At 34.5% G+C, this 27,140-nt stretch overlaps 1 protein-coding gene across 2 annotated transcripts in view; it reads left to right on the top strand.

Annotated features, from left to right (window-relative positions):
* Positions 1 to 27,140, top strand: part of LOC150079806 (sushi, von Willebrand factor type A, EGF and pentraxin domain-containing protein 1-like) — a 216,402-nt gene that overhangs the window by 83,769 nt on the left and 105,493 nt on the right. For both annotated transcript variants that reach the window (XM_090383990.1, XM_090383991.1), the window contains exons 12-15: positions 3,530 to 3,745; positions 13,142 to 13,260; positions 18,048 to 18,317; positions 24,929 to 25,130. In XM_090383990.1, coding sequence (XP_090240116.1) covers positions 3,530 to 3,745; positions 13,142 to 13,260; positions 18,048 to 18,317; positions 24,929 to 25,130 — 807 coding nt within the window. The remainder of the gene's footprint in view (positions 1 to 3,529; positions 3,746 to 13,141; positions 13,261 to 18,047; positions 18,318 to 24,928; positions 25,131 to 27,140) is intronic.

The raw sequence follows: 27,140 nt of genomic DNA, 5'->3' as shown, positions 1-27,140 counted from the left end.
TTTGTGATTAGTGATTCTAATTAACGAAAATAGGAGCAATATTATCCACAGGCTATAAAAGTAAAGATATATTAAGCACAAATTTACCCTTTATTACCTTACCAATTAAAAAATTAAATGACATGTGAAAGTCGGAAGAATATACGTGATAATTAATACGTACTGTAATATGTACATACTAACTAGTTGACATTTCTGTTCACTTACATTTGAGGGTGGGGGTTAAAATTGAAAACAGTAAAAAAGATAAGCAATCAGTAACAAAGAACATGGCACACAAATTGCAAGTAACACGATATGTGCAAGTGAGAATGGAGTAACAAGTTACGAAGCTTTAAAAATAGGAATGAAGAGAAGATTCTGAAAATTAATTTTTTTATATGATTGAAGATTCCATGGAAGTGTAAACACATTACACCATAATAACCCACAGAATTTCAGATGTCGGTATTATCGCAGATTCAATAAGATCGAGTTTACTATCCGTTTATGATAGATTGCACTAACAGAAAAGCCCAATAAACAGGTGACTGCTAATTGTTTTTATTGTTTTATGGTTGTGACCTCCAGAAATCTGACTGAACCACATGGTACAGTCGGAGACAATCATAGGATAATCTCCAGTGCTGCGGTCTCCTGCCCTGATTAAACGGCATGTTGTCCCAATTAAGTGAAGTGAACCTTGGCTATTTTCTCTATTGGGTTCTGTTTTTTAAGATTTTCCCCAAATAAACTGCTGCCCCGATTAACTGGTGGGACAAATAACTGGAATCCACTGTATATCTATATGGGTGATGACCACATGAATTTTAGTATTCCTTCATTATACTCCATCCTCCAAAATGTACTGGGATACAAAACAAAAAACACCTGGTTATAAAAAAAATTAAATGTTTAATGATCGGGTTTGTAAAGGACATTATATGGAGTTTTTCTCTCTTTACTATTCTAATAAACTAATTACTATTCCTCTCTTGGATATGTGTTTGTTCATAATATTGACTTTGAGTTTTGCATCTACAAAAATAATCATATATTATTTGAAAAGTTTCAACCAGAATCAAGTTTATGATATTAACCAGAATTTAATGAACAATTTTTAAATACAAAATTAAATAATTGGTGTATTTGGACAAATGACTGACATTGTGAATCGTGATATTATAAGCACAGCAATAACAATTGAACCAGTGGTGTAATAGATACCAAAAGTAAGAACTTTGGATACATGTGATGAAATCTAGATATAAGAGTTTTTTCTCCCCTTAATTATTCCTTGATTCTTTTGGCAGAAAAACTAAACAGCATGATATAAATAATTAATTTAATTAATTAAATTCCATTTATTAGCCCTCGGTCATGAGTTCCTACAGTGCAGAGAGGCAACAGCTCCAGACAAGCCAGTGGTTGCAGGTTTGTCCAAAAGGCATTCTGGACAAAGTTCTGGACCAGCGTGGTCATATAGAGAAGTACCATCTATACAGTAAAGAAAACATGCTGACAATTCTATAGCTGTTGCATCAGCTGCTCAGGACAGCTGATGCAACAGCTATAGGGGCTTACAGTAAAGCATAAAGACACTTGTTTAGAATAGAATAGAATACAATTAATAGGAAAGACAAAATTATTGACACCTGTAATTTAAATTAAATATGTGTGACTTGGCTATCACTAAATTCTCAAGATTAGCTAATGCATGAGAAACTTCAGTTCAATACATAAAGACCAGAGGTATCTGATGAGATATGTGCTCCCCTAGACGTCTATACTGTAAAGTCAGGGTTAAAGGAGAGGAAAGATGTAATGCTGGGTTATATTTAGTTCAGCGGAGATTCATTAGTATGAGTTTAGCTGCTTGTGACAGGAGACCTTTGTTATGGGCTATTATGGTCTATCAATAAAGACTGGGTCTATATTGAGACCATTGACAAAGAACAGAGTGTTGAACGGGAAGTGCCTTTCAATTAAACAGTGTTGAGTTAGTAAAGGGGCTAGTGTTGGTTTGGATCTTGCTGCTTTCCTGGGGATTCTCCAAGCTATGACTTCCTGGGCTGTCAATGTCTGGGTTGTACAGTTTTGTAAAGAAAGAAAGGTTGTTGTACCAGATTGAAAGTGAGAAATCAGAGTAGTTTAGGCAGTCAACCATGAAAGCTCGGGAAGAGACAGGTTCATAGCTAGACTTAAAGAAAGTCCATTTAAGAAACCAGTATTCAAGGGAAGAGATCTTTTTGAAGTTTGCGTTGGCCACACTGGCCCAGACATGGGAAGCATAGAGAATTTTTGGTTTGATGATTTTGGAGAAGAAATTTATTGTAATTTGGGTAGAGTGTATATGTTGAAGGTTTTGTTTTGCCAGCCAAATGGCTCTTGTAAGTTTTTTGGAAAGGTAGTTTAAATGAGTAGCAAAGTTGAATTTTGAATCGTAGAAAAATTCCCAGATCCTTATGGTCGGTTATTATAGGAATTGTTTGTGCATTCGGTGAGGCAGTTATCGGAAAGATGCTCTTTTTAAGGGATATTTGGAGGTGACTAGATTTTGAGGGGTTGAGAGCAACATTGAAAGATTTGAGGTAAAGTGAACTCTTGGAGGGTGTTACAGATCACCTCTTCAGTGCAGTTAGCTTATTGACTTGAGTCTGATGTGGCCATTATTTTAACATCATCCGCATAACACATTACATGCTTATGGGTTAGTAGGAACGGTTGGAGGATTGCAGAGAACATTATTGCCGATAGTGTTCTGCCCTGGGGGATTCCAGATGGGCAAATGGCACGATAGGATTTGTTTTTGAAGTTTGCTATTAGGACCCTTTCTTTGAAGAGGTTGGCAAAGAGATTTAATAGATTACCATGGAATAGGTAAAACTGTTCGAGGAGATTCAGTAGAGTGTGTGTGTGGAGACCACATCGGATGCAGAGCTGATGTCTGTGTAAATTATGTTGATTTGATTTTTAGAATCAAGAGCTTTCAGAATTATTTGGTTTGTTGTGAGAAGGTTAGTCAATGTGGATCTTCCAATAATTCCATAGTGAATCTGGTTATGATGTATTGGGAAGAGTTGGTAGCATATATCTTTCTAGTTTTAGTACAGAGGATGAGATTGATATTGGCTTGATATCTTTGTTGCTTTTGATGTTTTTACATTTCAGTAAGAGATATAAATAAAAAAGCATGCCACATGGAATTTACCCAACTAAATTAAACTAACCACTGAACATTAAACCAGAGCCTTATTTTTAGCTTTTAACCAACCTCCACATCATTCTGCAATTATCATGGGTTGCAAATATCAGGGACAAATCATTCAGAGGATCTGGCACACCTCTGTGTAAAGTAAAATGACTGTGTAAAGTACTGTAGAAATACAATAAAATACACTAAATGTATAATCATAGTGATCTAGTATTAATCTATAATCTAGTAGTGATATATTAAATAATTAATTAATTAGCAGCAATATTAATTATATACTGTATTTATAATATTTTTATGTTTACTCATTTAAGGGAATTTATTCAATCATTTCAGCTTATCCATGCCCTTTTTCACCACCTCCACTTCATGGCAGTGTGGCATGTGATACTTGGGTTGATGGAAGATTTTGTAGTGTCTTCTGCAATGGTGGTTATGAGTTTGTTGAAAAGCCAGAGCCAGTATATTATTGCTCACAGCAAACCAAAACATGGGGAAGATTGCCCTCTCCACATAAAAGTCCTTTCAAGTTTCCATGGCCTGATTGTTCAGGTAAATACCCAAGTTACAAAAAAAAAAAATAATAATAATAAGTTAATTTGCTTATTTATACTACACACAAAGTGTTTGAATTAAAATGCACCAAAGATTATTTTTCTTGTCTTTAGGTTTATGCTATTTGTTGTCTGGATCTTTTTTCCATATTTAGGCTAAAATTTTGGAATTTGACATTAAAATTTGACTAATTATTGCTATTTAGATATTATAATTTCTAAATTAAAATTTTCCTAATCAACTGCTTTTTTCCATTGGAAAAATTTTTCCCCATCTTTGTCTAAAAACATCATCTCTATAATTCTGAAATGAATGTAAATTAATTTTATTTGAATAAAAAAACAAAACAAACACAATGGTTTCACAAGGTTTATTCTTCAGTGTGTATGTTTAGCTTTGAACAGTTGGCTTCAATTGTAGTTGTTGCTTCTTCTCACCTTACAACCATTGTATTCATTTTTATTTTTATTTCAAATAAAATTGGGTTTTGTTCATTTTTGAAGTACAGCAATGACATTTTTAAATTAAACCAAAGATGTGGAACAACCTCCCCATTGAGAAAAAAGTTTATAAGCCAAAATAATTTAGAAATTGTAAAATCTAAATGGTAATACTTACTCCAATTTTAATATCAAATTAAAAAATTTTAGCTAAATATGGCATAAAAGACCCAGACAAAAAATAGCATGACCTAAAAATAAGCAAGATAGAACTAAGTGCCTTTTAACTGAAATACTGTGTGTGTGTGTGTGTGTGTGTGTGTGTGTGTGTGTGTGTGTGTGTGTGTGTGTGTGTGTGTGTGTGAGAGATAGGTACATATAAACTACACCTATATGAATCCAGCTGCATTTATATAAGATTAGAGATGTAAATCGGAAAGTATAAATAGCTTATATTGTCATGTAAAATGATTCTTTGTTACTAGTTACTGGTGTTCCAGAGGAGAAAAGGGAAAAAAAGAAGAGTAAGGGAAAGAAAGGGGAACCTGAAATGCAAACATATTATTAAGAATATGAAAACATAGCATAATTGCACACAAGTATGCAATTATGCTACCTACCTATTTTACCTACCAGAATACCGGACAATCCTAACCATACAGCCAACACGCTTGATCTTTTTCTCACAAACAACATTTCTAAGTACATGGTCGAAGTGAGTGGTCCTTTAGGCACCTCAATCACAACTTGGTGATTGTCTCTTCTCCAATGGAGCCTTTATCTCATGGCTATTCCCAACCTCGTGTTGTTTGGCATTACAAGAACGCAAAATGGGATGACCTGTGAGATTTCTTTTCTTCTTTTCCTTGGTCAGATTACTGTTTCAAAACTTTTGATGTCAGCGTTTGCTCAGATCATGTCAGTGAAATTATTCTTGTAGGAATGGAATCCTTTATTCCACACTCCACTTTAAAATCTTGTCTTTTATCTAAACCTTGGTTTTCCAATAAATGTGCTAAGGCTGTTCAAGAGAAGAATATTGGATATTGTAATTGGCTTGTTTCCAATTTTTCAGTTTCATTTTCTGCCTACACCAAAGCTCACAACAATTGTAAAGCAGTTATTAATCAGTCCAAACTAGATTTTGAACAGGCTAAGAGTAGAAAACTTGCTTCTTGCCCTAATGGTAGCCGAGCATTCTGGTCTCTTGCCAAAGCTATTGGCCTCAACTTTTGCCCATCTCTACTCCCACCTCTGTCAAAGCCATTTGGTTTTATTGTCACTTCAGCCAAGGATAAAGCTGACCTACTAGCATCCCATTTTTCTTCCAACTTGTGTATTAATGATTTTGGTAAAACACCTCCCACCATTCCTAACACGCTCTGTTCAATGCTTCCTGTGGTTTTCTGTCAAAAGGATGTCAGAAGGATTTTGACAAATCTTGATGCTCAGAAAGCTCCAGGTCCTGATGGTATTTCTCCACTTGTTCTCAAAACCTGTGCTCCTGAACTTACTCCTGTTGTTTGCCACCTTTTTTCACTTTCTTATTCCAAGGGTGTTTTTCTTTCTGCTTGGAAATTTGCTCATATAGAGCCAGTTCCTAAAAAGGGTGCCAAATCCCTCACATCCAGTTATCGTCCTATTGCAATTACTTCTACTCTTTCTAAAGTAATGGAGAAATCAATTAACCACCAACTCTTAAACTGCCTAGAAACCTTCTGTCTGATCAACGATCGTCAATATGGATTCCATCAGTGTCGATCCATTGGTGATATTCTGGTTTATGTTACCCATTTATGGACAAATTCAATGGAAACGTTTGGTGAAACACAAGCAGTTGCTCTTAACATCTCAAAGGTTTTTGATCGTGTTTGGTATAAAGGTCTTCTAAACAAGCTTCCATCTTATGGTTTGACAACTGTTTTTTGTAATTAGTTATCCAGTTTTCTCTCTGAGCGCTCACTGAGGGTGATAGTAGATGGCTCTCTGTCTTCTAACTACTCCATTAATGCTGATGTCCCCCAAGGTTCAGTTCTTTCCCCCACTGTTTTCCTCTTGTATACTAATGATCTCCTTCGATTGACCAGAAATCCTATTCATAGTTTTGCTGATGATAGCACATTGCATTCCACTTTCCAGTTTGAGAAACCTTGCCCTGCTCAATCAGTTTCAACTTCTCGAATATCCGCTACCAATTCCTTAAATGCCGATCTCCATGGAGCAAAGACAACTTAGTTGATTTCAACACTTCTAAAACTCAGTCTTGTCTTATATCTTGCAAAAAGGATTCTTCTGCTCCTATGTTTATCTTTGGTGACACTCCGATTTCTAGGCAAAATGATATATCTCTTTTGGGAATTACCCTGACTTCTAATCTCTCTTGGCACAAGCACATTACAAATATTGTTTCTTCTGCATCTAAAAAACTTGGTTTTCTCTTTTGCTCTCGGTGTTACTTTTCTTCGAAATAGCTGTTCACCCTGTACAAATCGCAAATCCGCCCTACCATGGAATATTGTTCCCAAATCTGGGGTAGTGCCCCCAAAACCTCTCTCAGGCTTCTAGATTCCATTCAGAAGAGGTTAGGGATGAGTCATTGTTAATTAATGACTCATTCCTAACAGAGTCTCTCCACACTCTGTCTCATAGACATACTGTTTCTGCTGCATGCCTTTTCTACAGATACTTCCATGGGCACTGTTCTTCTGAATTGGCTTCTATAATTCCCACTCTCTCTTTCAAAACAGTCCAACCATTCTGAAGTCAGACAGTAAACACATGTTGGCCACCAGCCAACATATGTTTACTGTCTGACTTCAAACTCACAGAACCAACTTTTAATCTTCCTCATTTATTCATTCAACTGCCATTTTCTGGAACAACCTTCCTTCATATGTATTTCCTGAAAATTACAGTCTACAGAAGTTCAAGTCTAATGTCAACAAATATCTTCTTTCTTCTTCTCAAACTCCAACCCATGCATGGTGCTTGTTGTTGTTGTTATTTGGTTTTTAGGAGCATTAGCAACTAAGGCCATATTGCTCCGAGGATATGCGGTGGTCATTCCCTGACTTTTCCGCATCCTCCGTATTTGGTAATCACGGGCTCGAACCTCGGTCTAATCTAGAAGCGTGTGCTACGCACTGCCGCTCCTGCCCATTTGGCTACGGAGAGAATTGTCTGTCTCATACATGTGTGTTCCGGGTGGCATAAAAATTTCATGCATTAAGAGAGAATAACTAGAAGACAATGAACATCCAGGCCCGGCAAAAACAGTTTGAATGCAAGGATTGATTGAAAAGGTGAAATCATTACCAATGACTGATGTGCAATTCTCCAAATGACTTCAGAAGATCTGTGCATTAATAAGGAAACCATTTGACAAATAATAACCCAGAATTTGAAGAAAACAAAGGTCTGTGAACAAAGAATGTGTTTCACGTTCATTAACATATGGTCAACGGCAGGCTCTAGTTGAACACTGCAGAGAACTCATTGAAGCTGCTGAAAACAAACCGAACTTCCTGAATTCGATCATTACAGGCAACAAGATATGGTGTTTTCGGTTTTTTTTTTTTTTTTTAGGAGCATTAGCAACTATGGCCATATTGCTCCGGGATATGCAGTGGTCATTCCCTGACCTTTCCGCATCCTCCGTATTTGGTGGTGATGGGCTTGAACCCCGGTCTAATCAAGAAGCGTGTGCTACGCACTGCTGCTCCTTCCCACCTGGCTACGGAGGCGCCGTGTTTTCAGTACAATCCTGTAATGAAACAAAATGCGGAGTGGAAGTCAGCAAACTCTCCCAAAGCCAAAAAAATTCATCAAGAAAAGTCAAAAATCAAAACCATGGTCATCATTTGGAATTGTGCACAGGGTTCATGCTCAATACAAAAGTTTTACTATTGCCTACTATCTAGATGTTTTGAAATGTTTGTTGCAGATAATCCATTGTGTGTGGCCTTAATATGGAGATGATGGCAGTTGGTTCCTCCTGCATGACAATACACCAAGCTATAAGTTTCTCATTGTTCAGGAGTTTTTGGCTAGCAAAAAAGGATGTGTGCCGCTGCACCCACTGTGTTTCACCAGACTTGGCCCGTGTGACTTCCTTTTGTTCCTGAAGTTCAAGGCACCACCGAAAGGCTGTTTTTTCATGATGTCAACACCATTCAAAAAACAATGATGAGAACAGAAGAACTCCCTGTAAGCATCAATGCTACAGGTGCAAAAGAGACACCAAAACTGGAAATGGCTAAATATACAGTGTGCACTAGCAACCTCTAGTGGAGAGAGAGAGAGAGAGAGAGAGAGAGAGATTAAATTTGTGATAAACACAACTCATCATAGATGAGAAAGTAATATAGGAAGAAAATATTTCTTAATACACATTTGTAAAACTAATGGCTCATGACAAATAAGAGGAAGAATATGAAAAAGTAAAAAGTAAAGAAGGTGTAGCAAAATAGTGTGGCTCAGATAGTCCAGGGTCACAAATTCCATTCCTACAGAAAGGACCTCCTTGAACTGAGTTCTGAGAGTATGACTCATAAATTTAAAATAATATGAAAGGAATGAAAATAATAAACTAATAATAAGTGAAAAAAAAATATATGTTATTAATAAAATTATTACTTTTATATATATAGCATTAGTATTAGCATTAGTAAAGGCATTTGATGCAAGAAAGCAAGCTTATGCAGCATCAGCCAAAAAAAAAATAAATAAAATAAATAAATAAATAAATAACCACTTCCACTTCACCCCTCTGTTCGTTCAAAATACCTGTCCAGCTGAGCCTTAAACTTATTTAGGCTATCAACTTCCATGACAAGGGATGGAAGTCTGTTCCACCAACCAACCACCTGCTGGCTAAAGGCAAATTTCTGCACATCTATCCTACATCTGTCTTTCCTCAATTTGAATTTATGCCCTCTCAGGTGATTATTCTGAGCAAGAGGAAGAATCCCATCAGCATTGAGCATGCTCAAACCATTCAAGGCTTTATACACCTCTATCAGATCACCTCGCTGGTGCCTAGTCTCCAGACACTGTAATTTGCAAAACTTAAGCCTTTCTTCGTAAGTGCACCCCTTTGTTCCATTCACTAATCTTGTTGCCCTTCTCTGTACTCGTTCCAGCAGTTCTACATCCTTCTTGAAATGAGGCCTCCAGGCCTGTATACAGTACTCTAGGTGTGGTCTGACCGTTGCCTTATACAAGGGAATAATCACCTCCTTATCCCTGCTAGAAAAATTCCTATATATCATTGACAATACACCATGAGCTACCCTTGCAGCCCGTCTGCACTGCTCAGAGAACTTCATATCTGCCTGCACAACCACCCCCAGGTCCCTTTCATTCTCTACCACTGTCAGTGTAGTACCACAGAGTTGATATGTTGCTCTGGGGTTGCTGTTTCCCATATGTAGTACTTTACATTTGTCAATGTTAAACTTCATTTGCCTATACATACATGTGCCTCTCTTTCTCTCTCTCTCTCTCTCTCTCTTTATATATATATATATATATATATATATATATATATATAGAGAGAGAGAGAGAGAGAGAGAGAGAGAAAGAGAGAATATATATATATATATAGAGAAAAAAAAAATATATATATATATAAGTATGTATGAAGAGATATATTAGATAAAGTATGCATAGATGCAGGTGAAAATTATACAAAGTGCCAGTGACTAGAAGGGTAAGGATAGTAGAAAAAGAAGTATAGTAGATATGTAAAAGGTGAAAGAATGTTAATATCCTAAAAGTTATGATGAATTAAGAAAATTATGGGCTGAATTACAAAGCCAGTAGGAGGTGAGTGAACTGTAAAGTAAAATTATTAATAATAGGGTAAAATACAATACAAATAAAATAAAAAGTGGTAGAGCTGTCATCAGATATGGGAGAACATATTTAGATAAAAGTCAAATACGGGTAAGACAAATATGCAGAATCTGATGTCAGCTAAAGTAAATATTGATACATGGTCAGGTATTTCATCAGGGGACTACACCTGACCATGTATCAGGAACTGCATTTCTGTACTTGTCCATAGTAGTAGTAGAAGAAAGGTGAAAGGCCAAAAAGCAAAAAAAATGAAATTAGCACATTCTTATACAGTATGGACAAGGTAGTCCCAATGCAGTGTCAATTATTAAGGTAAAAATAAGGATCAAGTTAGAATAAAATATAGTTAAGCATTTTCAGAATGGGAAAAGGTATTTTTAATAAAAATATGTAGAGTTTTGTGTAGGATTTAAATGTAGTAATTTTGTGGAAATTAGGATTAAATAATTTGGAACAAGCACATGGTATAGGGTGAGGTGTTAAATTGAGGATAGGGAAGGGAAAAAGGAGTAGTTAAGTAAATAAAGACGAAAGTAGCAATAGAAGGAGGATAGTAGGAACGTTCGTATCACCCTCGTATACAATAATAGTTTTATGAATGGGAAGAAAGGTAGAAATAGATAGTAGAAAGATAAAAAGTAAAGAGAAAGTTGTTAAATCACACTGAGCTAGCCGCGTTTATGAAGCCCAACCTTATAGTAAGGGCTCTGGCTTTGTAAGCATTAGTATAAAAGGGAGTTAATACCAAATGCTTGTATTGCGAGGAAAAAGCAGGTGCAAAAAATATGTAAGTCGAAACACGTCAAGAAATGAACCAAAAGTATAATAAGAAAGTGAGCAATTACCTGGAGCTTTCAAGTAATGTGTAGCAGAAGGAAAAAGGCAGGGAAATACAGGGCACATATTTAGTAGAGTAGATGAATTCTTATACAGTATGGACAAAGTAGTCCCAATGCAGTGTCAATTATTAAGGTAAAAATAAGGATCAAGTTAGAATAAAATATAGTTAAGTGTTTTCAGAATGGGAAAAGGAATGTATGTCAACCATAACCACATTAGTAACATAGCTACATGATGAAGCAGTTTATAGCAGCATAACGGACTTAATAGAGAGCTGTGAAGAAATGGAAAAAGATGAGAAAATAGTGACCTCTATTGTCATATTTTGAAGCAATAAATGCCTGAAGATACATAAGATTAGCATTGGAAAAAATAAATGTGGTTGGAATAATAGGACTTTACCGTAATAAAGTCGTAAGATATACAAAATAAACATATAACAGTTCATAGATAAATAAAAATTATTGAACAAAGCGGCGATAAAAAGAATGCAGATAAAAATTAATAGACGGTAGACTAAGTGATATGGCTACAATATATTAAGCTGACAATTGAAGTTGTATAATCTCATATAAATCAAAAAATTACCAATTAGGGGAATAATTGCTTACATATTCTATGCATAGAAAGAAGGAAATATGTGAAGAATCACATAATGTTCTGAGATAGAGAAAAGTTAAATTAATAATTATAATCTGTAGTCCAAAATGGAGTGAACGAATATTGAAGTGATATTAGTAATCATTATTGTAATTGATAGAAAGTCTTAAATCAAAAGGTAGTTTCAAGTATAAATCAAAAAGTGAAAGGGTGTAGTAATTTGATCAGAAATAAATTCAGTTATAATTTACTATAAACTGGTCAGTTCTAATCGTATTTATAAAGTTTTAATATAATATGGTGGAATTCCACTACTTGGTAAGTAATAACTATACATGATTTCTGATGTAATTATTTTCTTTGTTGGGTCTAAAGTCACCGAGATATTCATTTATTTATATCCTTGGAATTATTTCATGTTCTTTCATCATTGGATTTAAATTAGTTCTGTATCCTTGGAATTATTTCATGTTCTTTCATCATTGGATTTAAATTAGTTCTGTATCCTTGGAATTATTTCATGTTCTTTCATCATTGGATTTAAACTAGTTCTGTATCCTTGGACTTACTGTTCTTTCAACGTTGGATTCTTACTGCATGGTCTACTACATGGTTCTACTGTATTTATATGTATGTCAGGAAAGTGGTATTCAAAATTTATAAGTATTTGAAACTGTCTGTCATATTAACAGTATTTGTTTGCAATACTTATTACTCGTATTTGCAGCAATGTTAATTATATATTATTTTTTAAATTGAAAAAAAAAACCTTAAATAAAATTTTCAGTTTCTGTTAATGTCTTTTTAAGCATTTGCTATTCATTTTTTAGTTAATGTCTTTATATTAAAAAAAAAAAAAATTATTTATTTGTTTTTCAATAATTTGACCCCAGGGGCTCACATCTGGTGAGTATGGGCTTGACACACCCAGGGTCCAGAGCTGAATATCATCATTCTTCTCTTTCTTGGTGAGTCCCTTCTACTTCTGACTCTTGTTCTTTCTCTCTCTTTCAGGGTTACTCAGAATTTTGTTTGGCTGGTGCAGCATAAGCCTTGGGCTTCCTTGCACCATATAGCTAATAATAACTGGATGTAACATTTTATTTCTCTTTGTAAAACAGTTGAAACTATTATAAATTTATAATAATTATAATAAATATTATATATATAATATGATTATATATATTATAATAATTTATAATAAATAATTGCAAAACTAATTTGAATGGATTGAGTACCCTCACTGCTGATGGACTCCTTCCTTCTGCTCAGATGGAACACATAATGGGATCATAAATTCAAACTTAGGAAGGATGGTTGCTGGGTAGATGTGTGGAAATTTGCCTTCAACCAGTGGGTGGTTAATTCTTAAGAATAAACAACTCCCATCTGGTGAGTAGTTTAAATAAATTCCAGGAAGAACTAGACAAATTTCTGGAGGGGATGGACAAGTGATGTGGTTTTTTTCGGTTGATGGTTTAGAAACTTTTATTGCATCGTATATATGCCACCACTAATAATAATAACAGTAATAAGTTTGCTTTCTTGCATCATTTACACTATTAATACTAATAGTGGCAAATGATACCTACTAATACTAAATCTTTCAGGTATTGGGTGGTATGTAACATTCCTTTTTCTTTTTGTATTTCAGAATTGCAACCACCAGTAGGCAATAAACTTGGTCTCACCATGCAATATCAAGTGTTGGCCTGCCCATCCTCTCCTGAATCACAAGGGAAGATAGCAGAAAGCTTCGTTGAAATATTACAGGTTTGATGTTTTTGATCAAATAATTAGCAAAAAATAAATAACTCGATAAATTTATCGTGCTGTGATTTGTTTCCTTTTATCTCTGTAACATTTATGATAACTGAGTTAGGCAAGCATAAGTTTCAGCTTCGAATGTAGTAGTAGTAGTAGTAGCAGTGGCATTTGGTGCAAGAAAGCAAGTGTATGTGAAAAGGATCATTTCTATTATAGGTATACCTCACAGTCATGATCATTCAAAAAGTATAAAAACATTGGTTGGTTGGTTGGTTTTAATGGGAGTTTATTGGCACAAGGGCAACTAAGGCCAAATTGTGCCTGTCACAATAATTCTGCAAATGAATTTTTTTTTTTTTTTCAGTCATGTGTCAGATAAGTTCATATAAATGAATTTGTTTTAAAAAATTAAATAAGTTGGACAGATTTGTGATATCACTGAGAATATGGTTCATCTTTAATGATTTGTTTTGGATTAAAGCTGATTTAAAATTTGTTAATTGAGCAGCATGATTGTGGGGACACTCGAGGAGGATATGTTTCACTGTAAGGGTGGGACAATGATGCAGTGAGGAGGTTCATCACCTGTCAACAAGTAGGGGTGGGTAAGATGGGAATGCCCAGTGCGTGTCCTTGCAAGGACAACCTCTTCTTGTCTGTTTAATCGTGAACAAAAATTCCAGTATTATGACTTTTTCTTTATTTGGAAGAGTTTATTATGGGTCTGCTGCTGCCATACTGATGCCCATTGGCCAATACATAACTATTTTATGATGAGTTTGCAGTCCATATAAGAAATTGAGGCAAGTGAAGACACGAGGTTGACTGGACTTTTTGCTGCTTGATCTGCTTTCTTATTTCCCTGGATTCCAGCATGCCCAGGAATCCAGCAGAACCTTACCTCGGTGTTATATTCTGTGAGATTAATTAACTGTGCTCTGATTTCTTTCAGAATAGGATGAGAGTTTGGACATTTACGTTGTAAAGAAGTTACTGCACTCAAGGAATTGGTATAGATTATTATCTCTTCATTAGACCTGTTATTGGCATGTTTGATAGCCATTTATATTGCATGGAGTTCAGCGGTGTAATTACTACAACTAGGAAAAGGTTTTTCAGAGATAGCACAAGTGGGAAGAACCACTGCAGCACCTACATCTGTATCAGATTTGGATCCATCAGTATATATTTGCAGACAGTGTGTGTTTGCTGATGCATGGGCCGAATGTAGCTGCTGTATATTTTGATTGTCCAGCACCTGTATATGTATGAGAACATGCCCCTCTCTTAAATTATATAGCTTTAATATACACTTGCAAAGATACCTTTTGTATTTCTTCATTTTTATAAAGGAAAGCATTTTCTGTCTTTTTCACTGCATTTTTCTGGTTAATTTCATTACAGAGGTTGGAAAATACAATTTGGAGATAACAAATTGGTTGCAAATATCTATTGTAGATGAGTCCTATTGTAGATAAAAAAATGTAGATGAGTCCTACTGAAGATAAATATAAAATTATATTTAATGGCTAATAAAATAAGATTTTATATTTCTTATTTTATTGTAAATTAAATCACATCAGTTTTAGACTATTACTGTATATATTTTATTTTATTTTGTTGTAAATAAAGTGTTTTAGTTGCAGGATTGAAATTTGTTTATTTGAATACCGGCTGGTGTAAAGTCTAATTGCTCAATATAATATTATTAGGAAACATGTAAAAATAATATACATGTAGTTGAGTTTATTGGTAAAATACTCTTCAGTGACCCATAGATCAGACACAAGCTGCAGTTGCCAACTGATGATCTACAGTGTTTAGTTTAAAACAGTGTAGAGCAATTTTTTTTAATGGGAGTCCACACATTTTCTTGGTAACTTGCACACTGCACTCAAAGGTAAATTTATCTTCTAGAAATTAAAAAGAGATGAAATTTAAAATCTGGACTGCAGTTTGGCATTAAATGTTCTGAGAATCTGGCACATCTTCATTTTAATAATATTTATGCTCTTTTGTTTTACTCTTTTTTTTTTTAAATTATACTTTAAATTATATATGCTGTTTTATTTTTTAATATTTCTTCCTTTTCATAAGTTCTTAATATCTGAAATTTCCTTTCTTGGAAAATATCCCTACATAAAAATAAAATTGTCTTCCAATGCTTAAAGGCATAAGTTGCTTACCACTGCTTTAAACTTTATTTATTGTTTTATTTTTTTACATGCACACAAAATAAAATAAACTTGTTTTGGTATAAAAAGTTATTGCTGATTTAAATTTTTTTAAATTTAATATTTAAAATTTTTAATTAGTGGAATCACTTGTAGACTGTATTGGATAGCTGCTGCAGGTTGCTCAAGCATTTGCTACTTAAAAGTGAAAAGACCACTCATACCTTTCAGGGACATTCTGATAATCTGTTGGATATGTAAAAATCTACCTATAATAGAAAACTGTTAAGCAATCAAGTGATGATTGTGCTATTATAGAGTCGGGAGGGGGAGTGTGATCATCTCTACATGTCTGCAGATGTCACTTTTAAAACGGTCAGTTTTCTGAATATTTTATGGCACTTAATTTTTTATGAAACCATCTCATGTTTTCTGGGAAATTAGTGGCTTTTTGGTAATTTTATATTACTAAATATAGTGTTAAAATATTTTATAAGCAAGTGGTGTTTATAACATATTTGCTGGTGGTGCACCAGTTGTCTTGCATCAGTTTTGCCTATCCCAGTGCCCTTCTAAAGTGAAATGTATTTTCTTGCAGATTATTATAATATATATACATGCAGATGCTTTTAATAATAAAGTGGATTATTACATAATACATAATGATATACACCTTTATAGATAAATAACATTTGTTAACCTATTTAGCTTTAAACCTAAACTTTAAATTTTGTCTCGTCAGTTACTTTTTCTTTTTTTAGTGGAAAAATTGGTGTCTATCAATTGTTTAGCTTAAGAACATCATCATTGTTGTACCTGTAAAACAAACTGGAAACTGATTTTATTTGCAAAAACAGCTGGTCTGCCAATGTGTCATTCCCTTCTAAGTTTGCATTTCGAGCTGTGCCTAAAAGCCAGCTTTTTTGAAAATTCAGTATCGAGAAACAGTTAAACAGATGGTAATGAAAATAGGCGTGTGAATTATTTTAAGTTCATTGTTTTGTTATGAAATAAAAATGATTTTAATTGCTGTTTTTATTAGTTTACTTGTACTTTATGCAAAACTCAATAGTTCCTTTATTTTGTAGAAATAACAGCAGCCTCAGCCATAATATATGATGCTATCTAACTTTAAGCACATCTACTGAATGTTAAATATTACTGATTTTAATATGAAATGGCCAAAATTATTTGGTATGGTTACATACCAAAATGTCCATTATTATTTTGATTTTGCTATTTCCTGTAACTGAATTTTCATAAAGCTTGCTTTCATACACAACTAAAAAAAAACAGGTAATATTTAACATGATTCCCTCCAATTTTCAAATTCAAACATTTTAGCAGAAATATGATAAAAAAAAAAAGTCTAGATGACAAATCTGCTAAACCTTGAAAGTAAGGAAGATAAAGTCCCCTGGATAAATTTTAAAGTCCCACGGAATTTAAAATTACAAGACCTTAATGTAGGACAACACAGCACTGATATAGGACCTATATGTCTTACATCAATGTGTTTTATGCCTCTTAATTCATCAGCCTTGAAAGAATGTGCCTGTTCTACCTGTAACTTTATGAAATCTTTTGTGGAATCATAAAAAAGCTGTAATTCTTTCTCAACAACTTGAGTTAAGAGAATTGCCCATCACGGCATGGGCAATTCCTTAATGGATCGTGGGTAATTACCTATCACCTATTAACACTTTTGCTGCTGGCTTTTCCAATGACCTTTTGACCTGAAATTAAAAATCATGGAATTGAGTCAACTTTCACCAGGTTCTGGTGAAAGTTGCTTGACAAAAATATCCAGTTTTTCTTTTGTCAAATTGAAAGAAAAAGTTCTAAAAGTAGGGCAATTTCCCTCCAAGTGGATTAAAAATCTGATGCCACATATTTATCTAAGGAAAAAGTGAAAGTGTTAAACAATTACTACACTTTTTATAGAATAGTCCTGCTTTCCTAACAAAGCTGAAATAAATAAAGGGACATGTCCAAAGATAGTTACAGACCATTTTTGGATGTTGAAGGTGTGCCTATTGAAAATTTTTTCACATGATGTCCATTCTCCATCCTCCAAAAATTGCAGAGTTTTCAGAGGCACCTTCACTAATGGATATAAAAATGCTTTAAGTTTACTCCAAAGAAAACGTTTTAGGTTTTATATTAATCATATGCAATAAAGATCCCAAACCTTAGACAAGCATCTTTAATTTTCTTGGTGGAGAACAAATACCTCAGGAGAAAACAGTATAGTTGTAACTTTTTCACTGGGATATTTTCTGTAATAGTGAATAAATATTGAGAATCTAAAGAGCCAAATATAAGAATAAAGCAGTAAAAAAATAAAATATTTTTCCTTCTTTATATGGATTATTCAGAGAACATTGGTTGCAAAATTGCTATATAAGGTTGAACTTTGCCACCGAAGTTCAAATTCATGCCTATTGATTCAATCAGTAAGCATATTAACCATTTGTTTATAACTGTCCTTGTGATAATTAGTTTTCTTAAATTGATAAAAAATTTTTTTGAAATATTGATATAAAAATTGTTTTATAAAATATTAAGTTTAGTCAAATATTTTTTCACTTGAAATATACATTCCTGTTTCTCCTATAGGAATATAACAAAAAGTTTCGGGGACTATGTTCACCCAACCTGGGCTGCAAGATAAAAAATGTAAATGTTACTTGTGGCCATACCACATTGCAGAGGTCGAAACGTGGCATTCATCGATCATTTTTGCTTTCTTCCGATTATCATCACTTGCATAACATAAGACATAGCAGGCATCGCAGACAAGCTGAAAAAGATTTGTTCCTTTCTGTTTCTTTTGAAATTGAAATACCGCATCCTGTAGGAGATAATGGTACAACTGAATATTGTCAGGTAAATGTTATATTCCATATCTAGGTATAGGAAAATAATAGATTGAGTGCAGACTGAGAAGTATTAGTATATATTTATATCTAAATGATGCAAGGAAATGGACTTTTCTACCTTCATACCGTCCCATCACCAAAAAAGTCATGGTAATAGGGAAATTATATATGATAGAAAATTTAAATAGAAGTTTTTTAAAAAATTTAAAAAGTAAATTTAATAAATTTAATTAAGTTTTATAATAAATTAAGTAAAAGTAAATTTTAATACAAATAATGCCTCTTAATTCGTAACCTCAATGCCAAATAGTGCAGAAACTTTCAATTGGTTATCCACTTACCTAATAGTTTCTGGTTAGTATGTGTGTGTGGGTGGTACTATATAGCTATTTGTTTACCAGTTAAATTGTTTTAAAATCAAAGTACCTTTGAACATATAATTCAGACAGTGTACAGTTTCTGAGTGGCAGTTATTTTAAATTGTAAACTTTGATATGATATGTCAAACCCCAAATGAAACCAGGATTCACCACTGTGATTTGAAAAAAAAAAAAAAAAAAAAAAAAAACCAGTCAAAGGAATTTTGCCATTAAACAGTCCAAGGAATTTTGCTATTTAAAGGATGGCATTAGTGAAGGGGTGGTGAACTCTCTCTTGCACTCATCTTTCGATGGTAATGCCCTTAAATAGTCTAATAAGGTGTGCTCTCGACATTGGTGGGTGGGTGATAGGGCCAATCTCCTATCCAGTCATGCTTTTATTCACCTCATTCATACAAGGATCAATGCTCTCCCTACCCTCGCTAGAACATCACGAGGTGGGCGCCTCCGTAGCCAGGTGGAAAGGAGCAGCAGTGCGTAGCACATGCTTCTTGATTAGACCGGCGTTCGAGCCTGTCACCACCAAATACGGAGGATGCAGAAAGGTCAGGGAATGACCACTGCATATTCTCGGAGATATGGCCTTAGTTGCTAATGCTCCTAAAAACCAAATAACAAAACATAACAAAGAACATCACGGGGATATAGTATGGAGAGAGCATGCAGAGCTAGATGCGAGGCAATTGAGTCACTTGCCCACGTTGCTCAGTGTTGTTTTAGAATACATGGATTGAGAGTTAAAAGGCATGACTCGGTTGTTAACTTAGTTTCCAACAGGCTTCACCAGAAAGGATGGGAGGTCAAGAAAGAGCCTCGGTTCCAAACATGGGAGGAATTATGGAAACCTGACCTGTATGTAAAGGATGACTTTCTGTTCCTTCTTGATGCCCAAGTTGTTGGTTCAGGCCAGGACCTCGAGCATAGCCATTGTATTAAACATAATTATTACAATGATAATAGTCATTTAAAGGAGTTAATATCTGAGAATTACGGCATACAGCCGGTTGTATCCAAAATTACTCTAAGTTATAGGGAAGTGTGGAGCAAGGCATCTGCTGACTTACTCCTGAAAATGGGTTTAACAACTTCTGACATCAAAATCATTACAGTCCAAACTCTCCAAGGGACATTGAGCTGCTGGGAGCGCACCAGCAGATGACCACGGTTAGACTCCGCTGATAAACCTGGATATGTAAATACTGCTACTAGACATTTGTATGGCTAACTTTTGCCACAATAAAAGGAAGGTTGTAAAAAAAAGTGTGCATGGAACTACATAGTTATTTGTTTATCGGTTAAATTGTTTTAAAATCAAAAGTACCTTTGAACATATGGTTCAGATAGTGTACAGTTTCTGAGTGCCAGTTATTTCAAATTATAAACTTTGAAATTATGTGTCAAACCCTAAATGAAACCAGGATTCACCACTGTGATTCAAAAAAAAATAATAATAAAATACAGTCCAAGGAATTTTGCCATTAAACATCGTGTCCAAAAAAAAAATTAAAATCCAAGAGATAGTCATCAAAGCAATGTTTGATTATTGTGTGTGGGGGGGGGGGGTGATTATGTTGGTGTAATTCACACTGAATTCTTGAAAAAGGAATCACAATCAGTTCAATCCAGTGTGGACAAGCCCAAAAGAAGAATCGAATGAGTAAAGTCTAGCAATACATTGACAAGACTGTTAGCACATGGATTATAAATTGTTTTGCATCCTCCCTATATTCCAGATTTGGCCCTCAGAAACTTTTTTTTCCCCCAAAAGTTTAAAGAACATCTCTGAGGCAACAGATATGGCTCTAAAGAAGTTAAGGCAGCTGTGAAGAGATGGTTTTCCCTCTCAGCCAAAAGAATTTTACCTGAATGCAATACATAAACTTGTTAAGGTCCTGAGAAAAAATGTATTGAGTTAGGTAGCACATGCAGAAAAAGAATACATCAAATTAAGGTAACTTTTTTAACTACAGGTATGGTTTTTCTTTTTGATTTATCTCTATTCCTTCAAAAGTATGTAATAAGGGGCATTACTTTCAGTCCATCTTCATATCTATAGAGAAGTAATTTGTTTTGCTAAGGTCATTTATTCATAATAATAACCCAGGATTAAAAGCAGTATCCCATAAAGTTTTAGAGCATGAAGCTTTAGGCTACAAGAATCTATATAACCATATTGTAAATAATTCAAAGCATCAATTTAGATAACTATAGAAACTCAGCTTCTACACACAAGACAGTAATCTCCAAAATGGTCTATTTGTTTGGTTTATGATTTTACTGGCACAACAGCAGCAATGGCTATTATGTGCCAAAACATCTAAAATGATGTTGTTTGGTTTAGGGCTAATAAGCAACAGCAGTCTTCCCCGTTTGAAAAGCATTGCTTATTTGAAGTGTAATGAATAGGGAAACTCACTGTGAAGGGATTCATGTTGTGAGATGTTCACATGATGATGTTGTTTTCAAACTTCATATGATATAATTTTTTAGCTATGTAAATCGATGTTAATTGATGTTTTTGCACTGTTTACAGTGTAGTTAAGCAGTATATCCTTAATAATATGTCCTCAATAATAATAATGATTAAAGTCAGAGTTGTATTATGCTGAATAAGAATATTCATATAAATAGATTTGTGCATTAGCCTTTTCTTCACAAGTTTTCTACCATGTGTACGCCATATCCAAAAATTTCGTTACTTCATACAGCATGTTCCACCCACTTTTCTTACTATTGAATATACCATGAATTGTCAAACTAATAGAGCAAACTTATCTGCGAAAAGATCTAAACCTCCCAAGCACTTCCTAATTCATTTCACAAATATACGTGGTCTCAATTCTAATCTTAACAATGTCCATTTCCACTTGCAGTCTGCCAAACCCCATGTACTTTTTCTGACAGAATCTCAGTTATCGGTTGATTCAACTACTGCTCATCTCAGATGCCCAAATTATTCACTGTATGATTCCTTTCGCCTCAAAGGTGGTACTTGTGCATATGTCCGTTCTGATATTCCCTGTCAGAGACTTGGCAATTCGGAATCTACTTTCTTTGATCTTCTCTGGTTTAAAATCTCTCTACTTCATTGTGTAAAATTCATCTGTTGTCTCTACCGTTCTCCCAACTCCCCTAATCACTTGGAGCTTTTTGACTTCCTCTCTTTGCAACTTGACTTTCTCTGGTCCAACTTTCCAAACAGTGAGGTAATTTTCCTTGGTGATTTTAATGTTCACAACTCCAGCTGGTTCCATTTTCTAGTCACACCAACCCAGCTGATCGAGATGCTGAGGCTTTTGCAATTACTAACGACCTTACATAGATTGTTCATTTACCTACAAGAATACCAGACAATCCTAATCATACAGCCAATACGCTTGATCTTTTTCTCACAAACAACCCTTCTAAGTACACGGTCGATGTGAGAGGTCCTTTAGGCACTTCAGATCACAACTTGGTGATTGTCTCTTCTCCAATAGAGCCTTTATCTCATGGCTATTCCCAACCTCGTGTTGTTTGGCATTACAAGAATGCAAAATGGGATGACCTGCAAGATTTCTTTTCTTCTTTTCCTTGGTCGGATTACTGTTTCAAAACTTCTGATGTCAACGTTTGCTCAGATCGTGTCAATGAAATTATTCTTGCAGGAATGGAATCATTTATCCCACACTCCACTTTAAAATCTTGTCCTTTATCTAAACCTTGGTTTTCCAGTAAATATGCTAAGGCTGTTCAAGAGAAGAATGTTGCATATCATAATTGACTTGTTTCTAATTCTTCAGTTTCATTTTCTGTCTACATCAAAGCTCACAACAATTGTAAAGCAGTTATTAATCAGTCCAAACTAGAGTTTGAACAGGCTAAGAGTAGAAAACTTGCTTCTTGCCCTAATGGTAGCCGAGTATTCTGGTCCCTTGCCAAAGCTATTGGCCACAACTTTTGCCCATCTCTGCTCCCACCTCTGTCCAAACCAGATGGTTCTATTGTCACTTCAGCGAAGGATAAAGCTGACCTGCTAGCATCCCATTTTTCTTCCAACTCATATATTAATGATCTTGGTAAAACACCTCCCACCATTCCCAACACGCTCCATTCAATGCCTCCTGTTGTCTTCCGTCAAAAGGATGTCAGAAGGAATTTGACGAATCTTGATGCTAAGAAAGCTTCAGGTCCCGATGGTATCTCTCCACTTGTTCTCAAAATCTGTGCTCCTGAACTTACTCCTATTCTTTGCCAAATTTTTTCACTTTCTTATTCCAAAGGTGTTTTTCTTTCTGCTTGGAAATTTTCTCACATCCAGCCAGTCCCTAAAAAGGGTGACAAATCCCTCCCATCCAGTTATCGTCCCATTGCAATTACTTCTACTCTTTCTAAAGTAATGGAGAAATCTATTAACCACCAACCTTTAAATTCCTAGAAACCTTCAGACTGATCAACAATCGCGAGTATGGATTCTGTCAGTGTCCATCCACTGGTGATGTTCTGGCTTATGTTACCCATTTATGGACTAATTCAATGGAAAGGTTTGGTGAAACACAAGTAGTTGCTCTTGACATCTCAAAGGCTTTCGATCGTGTTTGGCATAAAGGTCTTCTAAATAAGATTCCATCTTATGGTTTGCCGACTGTTTTTAGTAATTGGTTATCCAGTTTTCTCTCTGATCGCTCACTGAGGGTGATGGTAGATGGCTCTCTGTCTTCTAACTTCTCCACTAATGCCGGTGTCACCCAAGGTTCAGTTCTTTCCCACACTCTTTTCCTCTTGTATATTAATAACCTTCTTCCATTGACTGGAAATCTTATTCATAGGTTTGCCGATGATAGGACATTGCATTCCACTTTCCATTTTGAGAAACCTTGCCCTGTTCAATCAGCTTCAACTTCTTGAAAATCTGCTACCAATTCCTTAAATGCCGATCTTCAGGTAATTCTCCAGTGGGGCAAAGACAACTTAGATGATTTCAACCCTTCTAAAACTCAGTCTTGTCTTATATCTCGCAAAAAGGATTCTTCTGCTCCTATGCTTATCTTTAGTGACACTCTAATTTCTAGGCAAAATGATATATCTCTTTTGGGGATTACCCCGACTTCTAATCTCTCTTGGCACAAGCACATTACAAATATTGCTTCCTCTGCATCTAAAAATAAAAAACTTGGTTTTTTCTTTTGCTTTCGTCGTTACTTTTCTTCCAAACAGCTGCTCACTCTGTATAAATTGTAAATCCGCCCTGCCATGGAATATTGTTCCCACATTTTTGGTGGTGCCCCCAAAACCTCTCTCAGGCTTCTTGATTCCATTCAGAAGAGGGCAATTAGGTTAATTAATGATTCATTTCTAACAGAGTCTCTCCACTCGCTGTCTCATAGACATACTATTTCTGCTGCATGCCTCTTCTGTAGATACTTCCATGGGCACTGTTCTTCTGAATTGGCTTCTATAATTCCCGCTCTCTCTTTCAAAACAGTCCGAACACATGCCGCCACCAGCCAACATCCATTTACTGTCCAACTTCAAACTCATAGAACCAACTTTTCATCTTCCTCGTTTATTCATTCAACTGCTGTTTTCTGGAACAACCTTCCTTCATACATATTTCCTGAAAATTACAGTCTACAGAAGTTGAAATCCAATGTAAACAAATATCTTCTCTTCTTTCATCTTCTCAACCTCCAACCCAAGCACGGTACCAAGTACTATATGTTCTAATACCTCTCATGTTTGGGGTTTACATAAAAAAAAAAAAATAAATAAATAAAAATATATATATATATATATTTTTTTTCCCTCCTCAGTATCTGGAGTCAGTCTCAAATCCAGGTGCTATTAGCAAGTCAAATCCAAGAATCCTGACTAGAAATCCCTTCGAAACAAATAAATAACTCTATTTATCTTTGACAGTGGGCTCTGTCACATCAACAAGGATAATACTGATTTTTCATAATACTGAGTACATAAAAAAATGTCTGGAATATATAAAATGTTTTTAAGTCATAAATGAATCATGTAGTCATTTACTTACTGTACATCCTTGTTAATTCAGTAGTGGATTCTTCAACTTGCAGTAGAATATTTACTTGAACAAGTACACATTTTATGAAATGAGATGTCTAAGAATAGTTGATATCCATAAACGTAACCTGTAAAATTTTTAACTATGTTGAAATTCAGTAGAAATACATTTGATTATTGGGAATATTGTATTTTTATCTTAAGTAATTTTCAATTATTAATTTTGTAGGACTGTAATGCGACCACTGATGCTGATCTCTCTGCACAAATAGTTAAGGATTCTGCTGTTCTTGTAATTGATGAAATAAAAGATAACTTTACTGATGTCATCAAAACAGTTCTCCCTTCATCATTTCCAGTTGTATCCAACATAACATATCATGTAGCTCCTCTTTGTGAACCTGGACAGGTTTCTTATAATTCCAGTTGCCGTAAGAAATATTTACTCTGATACTATGACCTTTTTATAATTTTTAAATGAAATTTTTGATAATACTGAGTACATAAAATGTCCGGAATACAGTAAATGTTTTTTAGTCATAAATGAAAGTCATTTACTTACTGTACATCCTTGTTAATTCAGTAGTGGATTATTCAAAATGCAATGTATTTCAAAGTTATATTGTTCTCAACTAATGATATAGAATTTTATATGCATTTTATTGTGGATAATTTAAAATAAGTATACAATGAAATTCAAAGTCTGAATTTGGTCCCACAACTTGTGAATAGCTTGTGAAAGACTGCCTAAACCAGCTACAGCCAAATATTGTTATAATTAATTTTAATATAACTATAATGAAAATTTGTTGCTGCAGAGTGTAGTATCATTATGCGGTATATCTCACTTTTCAAATTTTACATTTCTATCCACTTCTTTGAGAATTGCATGCAGAATCACACAGGGAATTGACATACCTTTAACTTGCACTATCTATGTAATCCATTTCATTCACACCACTGAAACCAAAATACACTTATTGCTAAAAATACAAAATACAATGTACTTGTTACATCTTCCTATAAGTCATTGCATGTGTGCACGCAATATCAGGAGGAATAACAACAAATGTGCTTCAGTGAAAAAATGCTTTTGCACTGGAGGATTGCAAAGGCATTATAATTGGAAAAAAGTTTGCATTGAAAAAAAAATTAACTATTCTTAAGGAATTCATAGTGAGGTATGCAAAATCTTTCTCAATTTCTCGTGTGTAATAACAAATATCACTGAGAATTTTTCTGCTGCCATAATAGATATACAGTTCGAGCTGTATGTTAAAACAAGAGTTATATTATATACATACTTGCTAAACAGGGAGAGAGAGTATCTCTATTTTGGGATATTTTTGCCATTTAATTCTTGCAATCCTTGCAAAAAAGTGACATTCTTTTGTTTTAACACAGCTTATTCAGTAAACTTCATAACTTAGTGCAAACTACTTTTTCCAGTTACATTTATGTAGTTGGCCACTACAACTCTATGGCAGCTGGTCACAGACCACTTATGCAAACCAGCGACCAGTTTGGCATTACTTTAGAAGGTTAAAACCTTTCTAAAAGGTTGAAAATGTGATAACAAAATGCCCAGCATGTGAGTACAGCTGGAAAAATATATTACGATTACAAATGTATTTGATGAAAAAATCATAATCAAATACATTTTTTTTTTCAAAAAATGTATTTGACGATGATTGACAAGCTTTCCTTTTGTTTTCAGTACTACTTTTAAGATCCAAGTTAAAAGATGAAAGTTATAAATTTTATCATATTCTACATTCTACATTCAAATTGGAAAATTCTAATGTCCTGTAAATTGGTGTATTTATGGTATTTTTCTGTTAAGCTCTATTTATTTTAGTCTATGTTTACATGTAATATTTCCCTTTATGCAAACAAAAAAATAGATTTAATTCCACACAATAAAACGTACATTTTTTTCAGTTGGTCTGAAATGATGTAAAACTGTTCATCAGTTTATGCAAGCACTCTGTGACTAGAATATATAGTTGTAATTGGCAAGGGTAGTTTTCTTTGAGTGACAAAGGTTAATGAGTAAGTGACAGTCCCAAAGAGTGGAATGTCACCTTTTTTGGATATAGATTAAAAGTATTAAACACCAAGTAATATCCCAAAATATGGATACTGTCTCTCTAGCAGATATGTACAATTATACATCATAAATAACATAGCATCAGCTTATTTTAACATACAGCTTATATACATCAAGAAATAAAAAGGGCACAAAAGGTGATATTTGTGCCCTTTTAAGGGCACAAAAGGTGATATAGTTGTACATGATATCAAGAGTAGGAGACCGGCAGAATTACTTAACAAGTACAGGTCACTGTTGAAAAAAAGCCGTGAATTAGGGTTGAATTTGAAAGTGTCTGCAATTCTGCCCAGACACGATAGGAGGGAGTATATGATGAGAGCCTTGTCGA

This window comes from Mastigoproctus giganteus, chromosome 10 (assembly GCF_048544385.1).
Source record: "Mastigoproctus giganteus isolate SK-2022 chromosome 10, ASM4854438v1, whole genome shotgun sequence".
NCBI classification, from domain to species: Eukaryota; Metazoa; Arthropoda; class Arachnida; order Uropygi; family Thelyphonidae; genus Mastigoproctus; species Mastigoproctus giganteus.
Note: the sequence above shows the minus strand (reverse complement) of the source record. Positions and strands in the feature narration are given on the sequence as shown.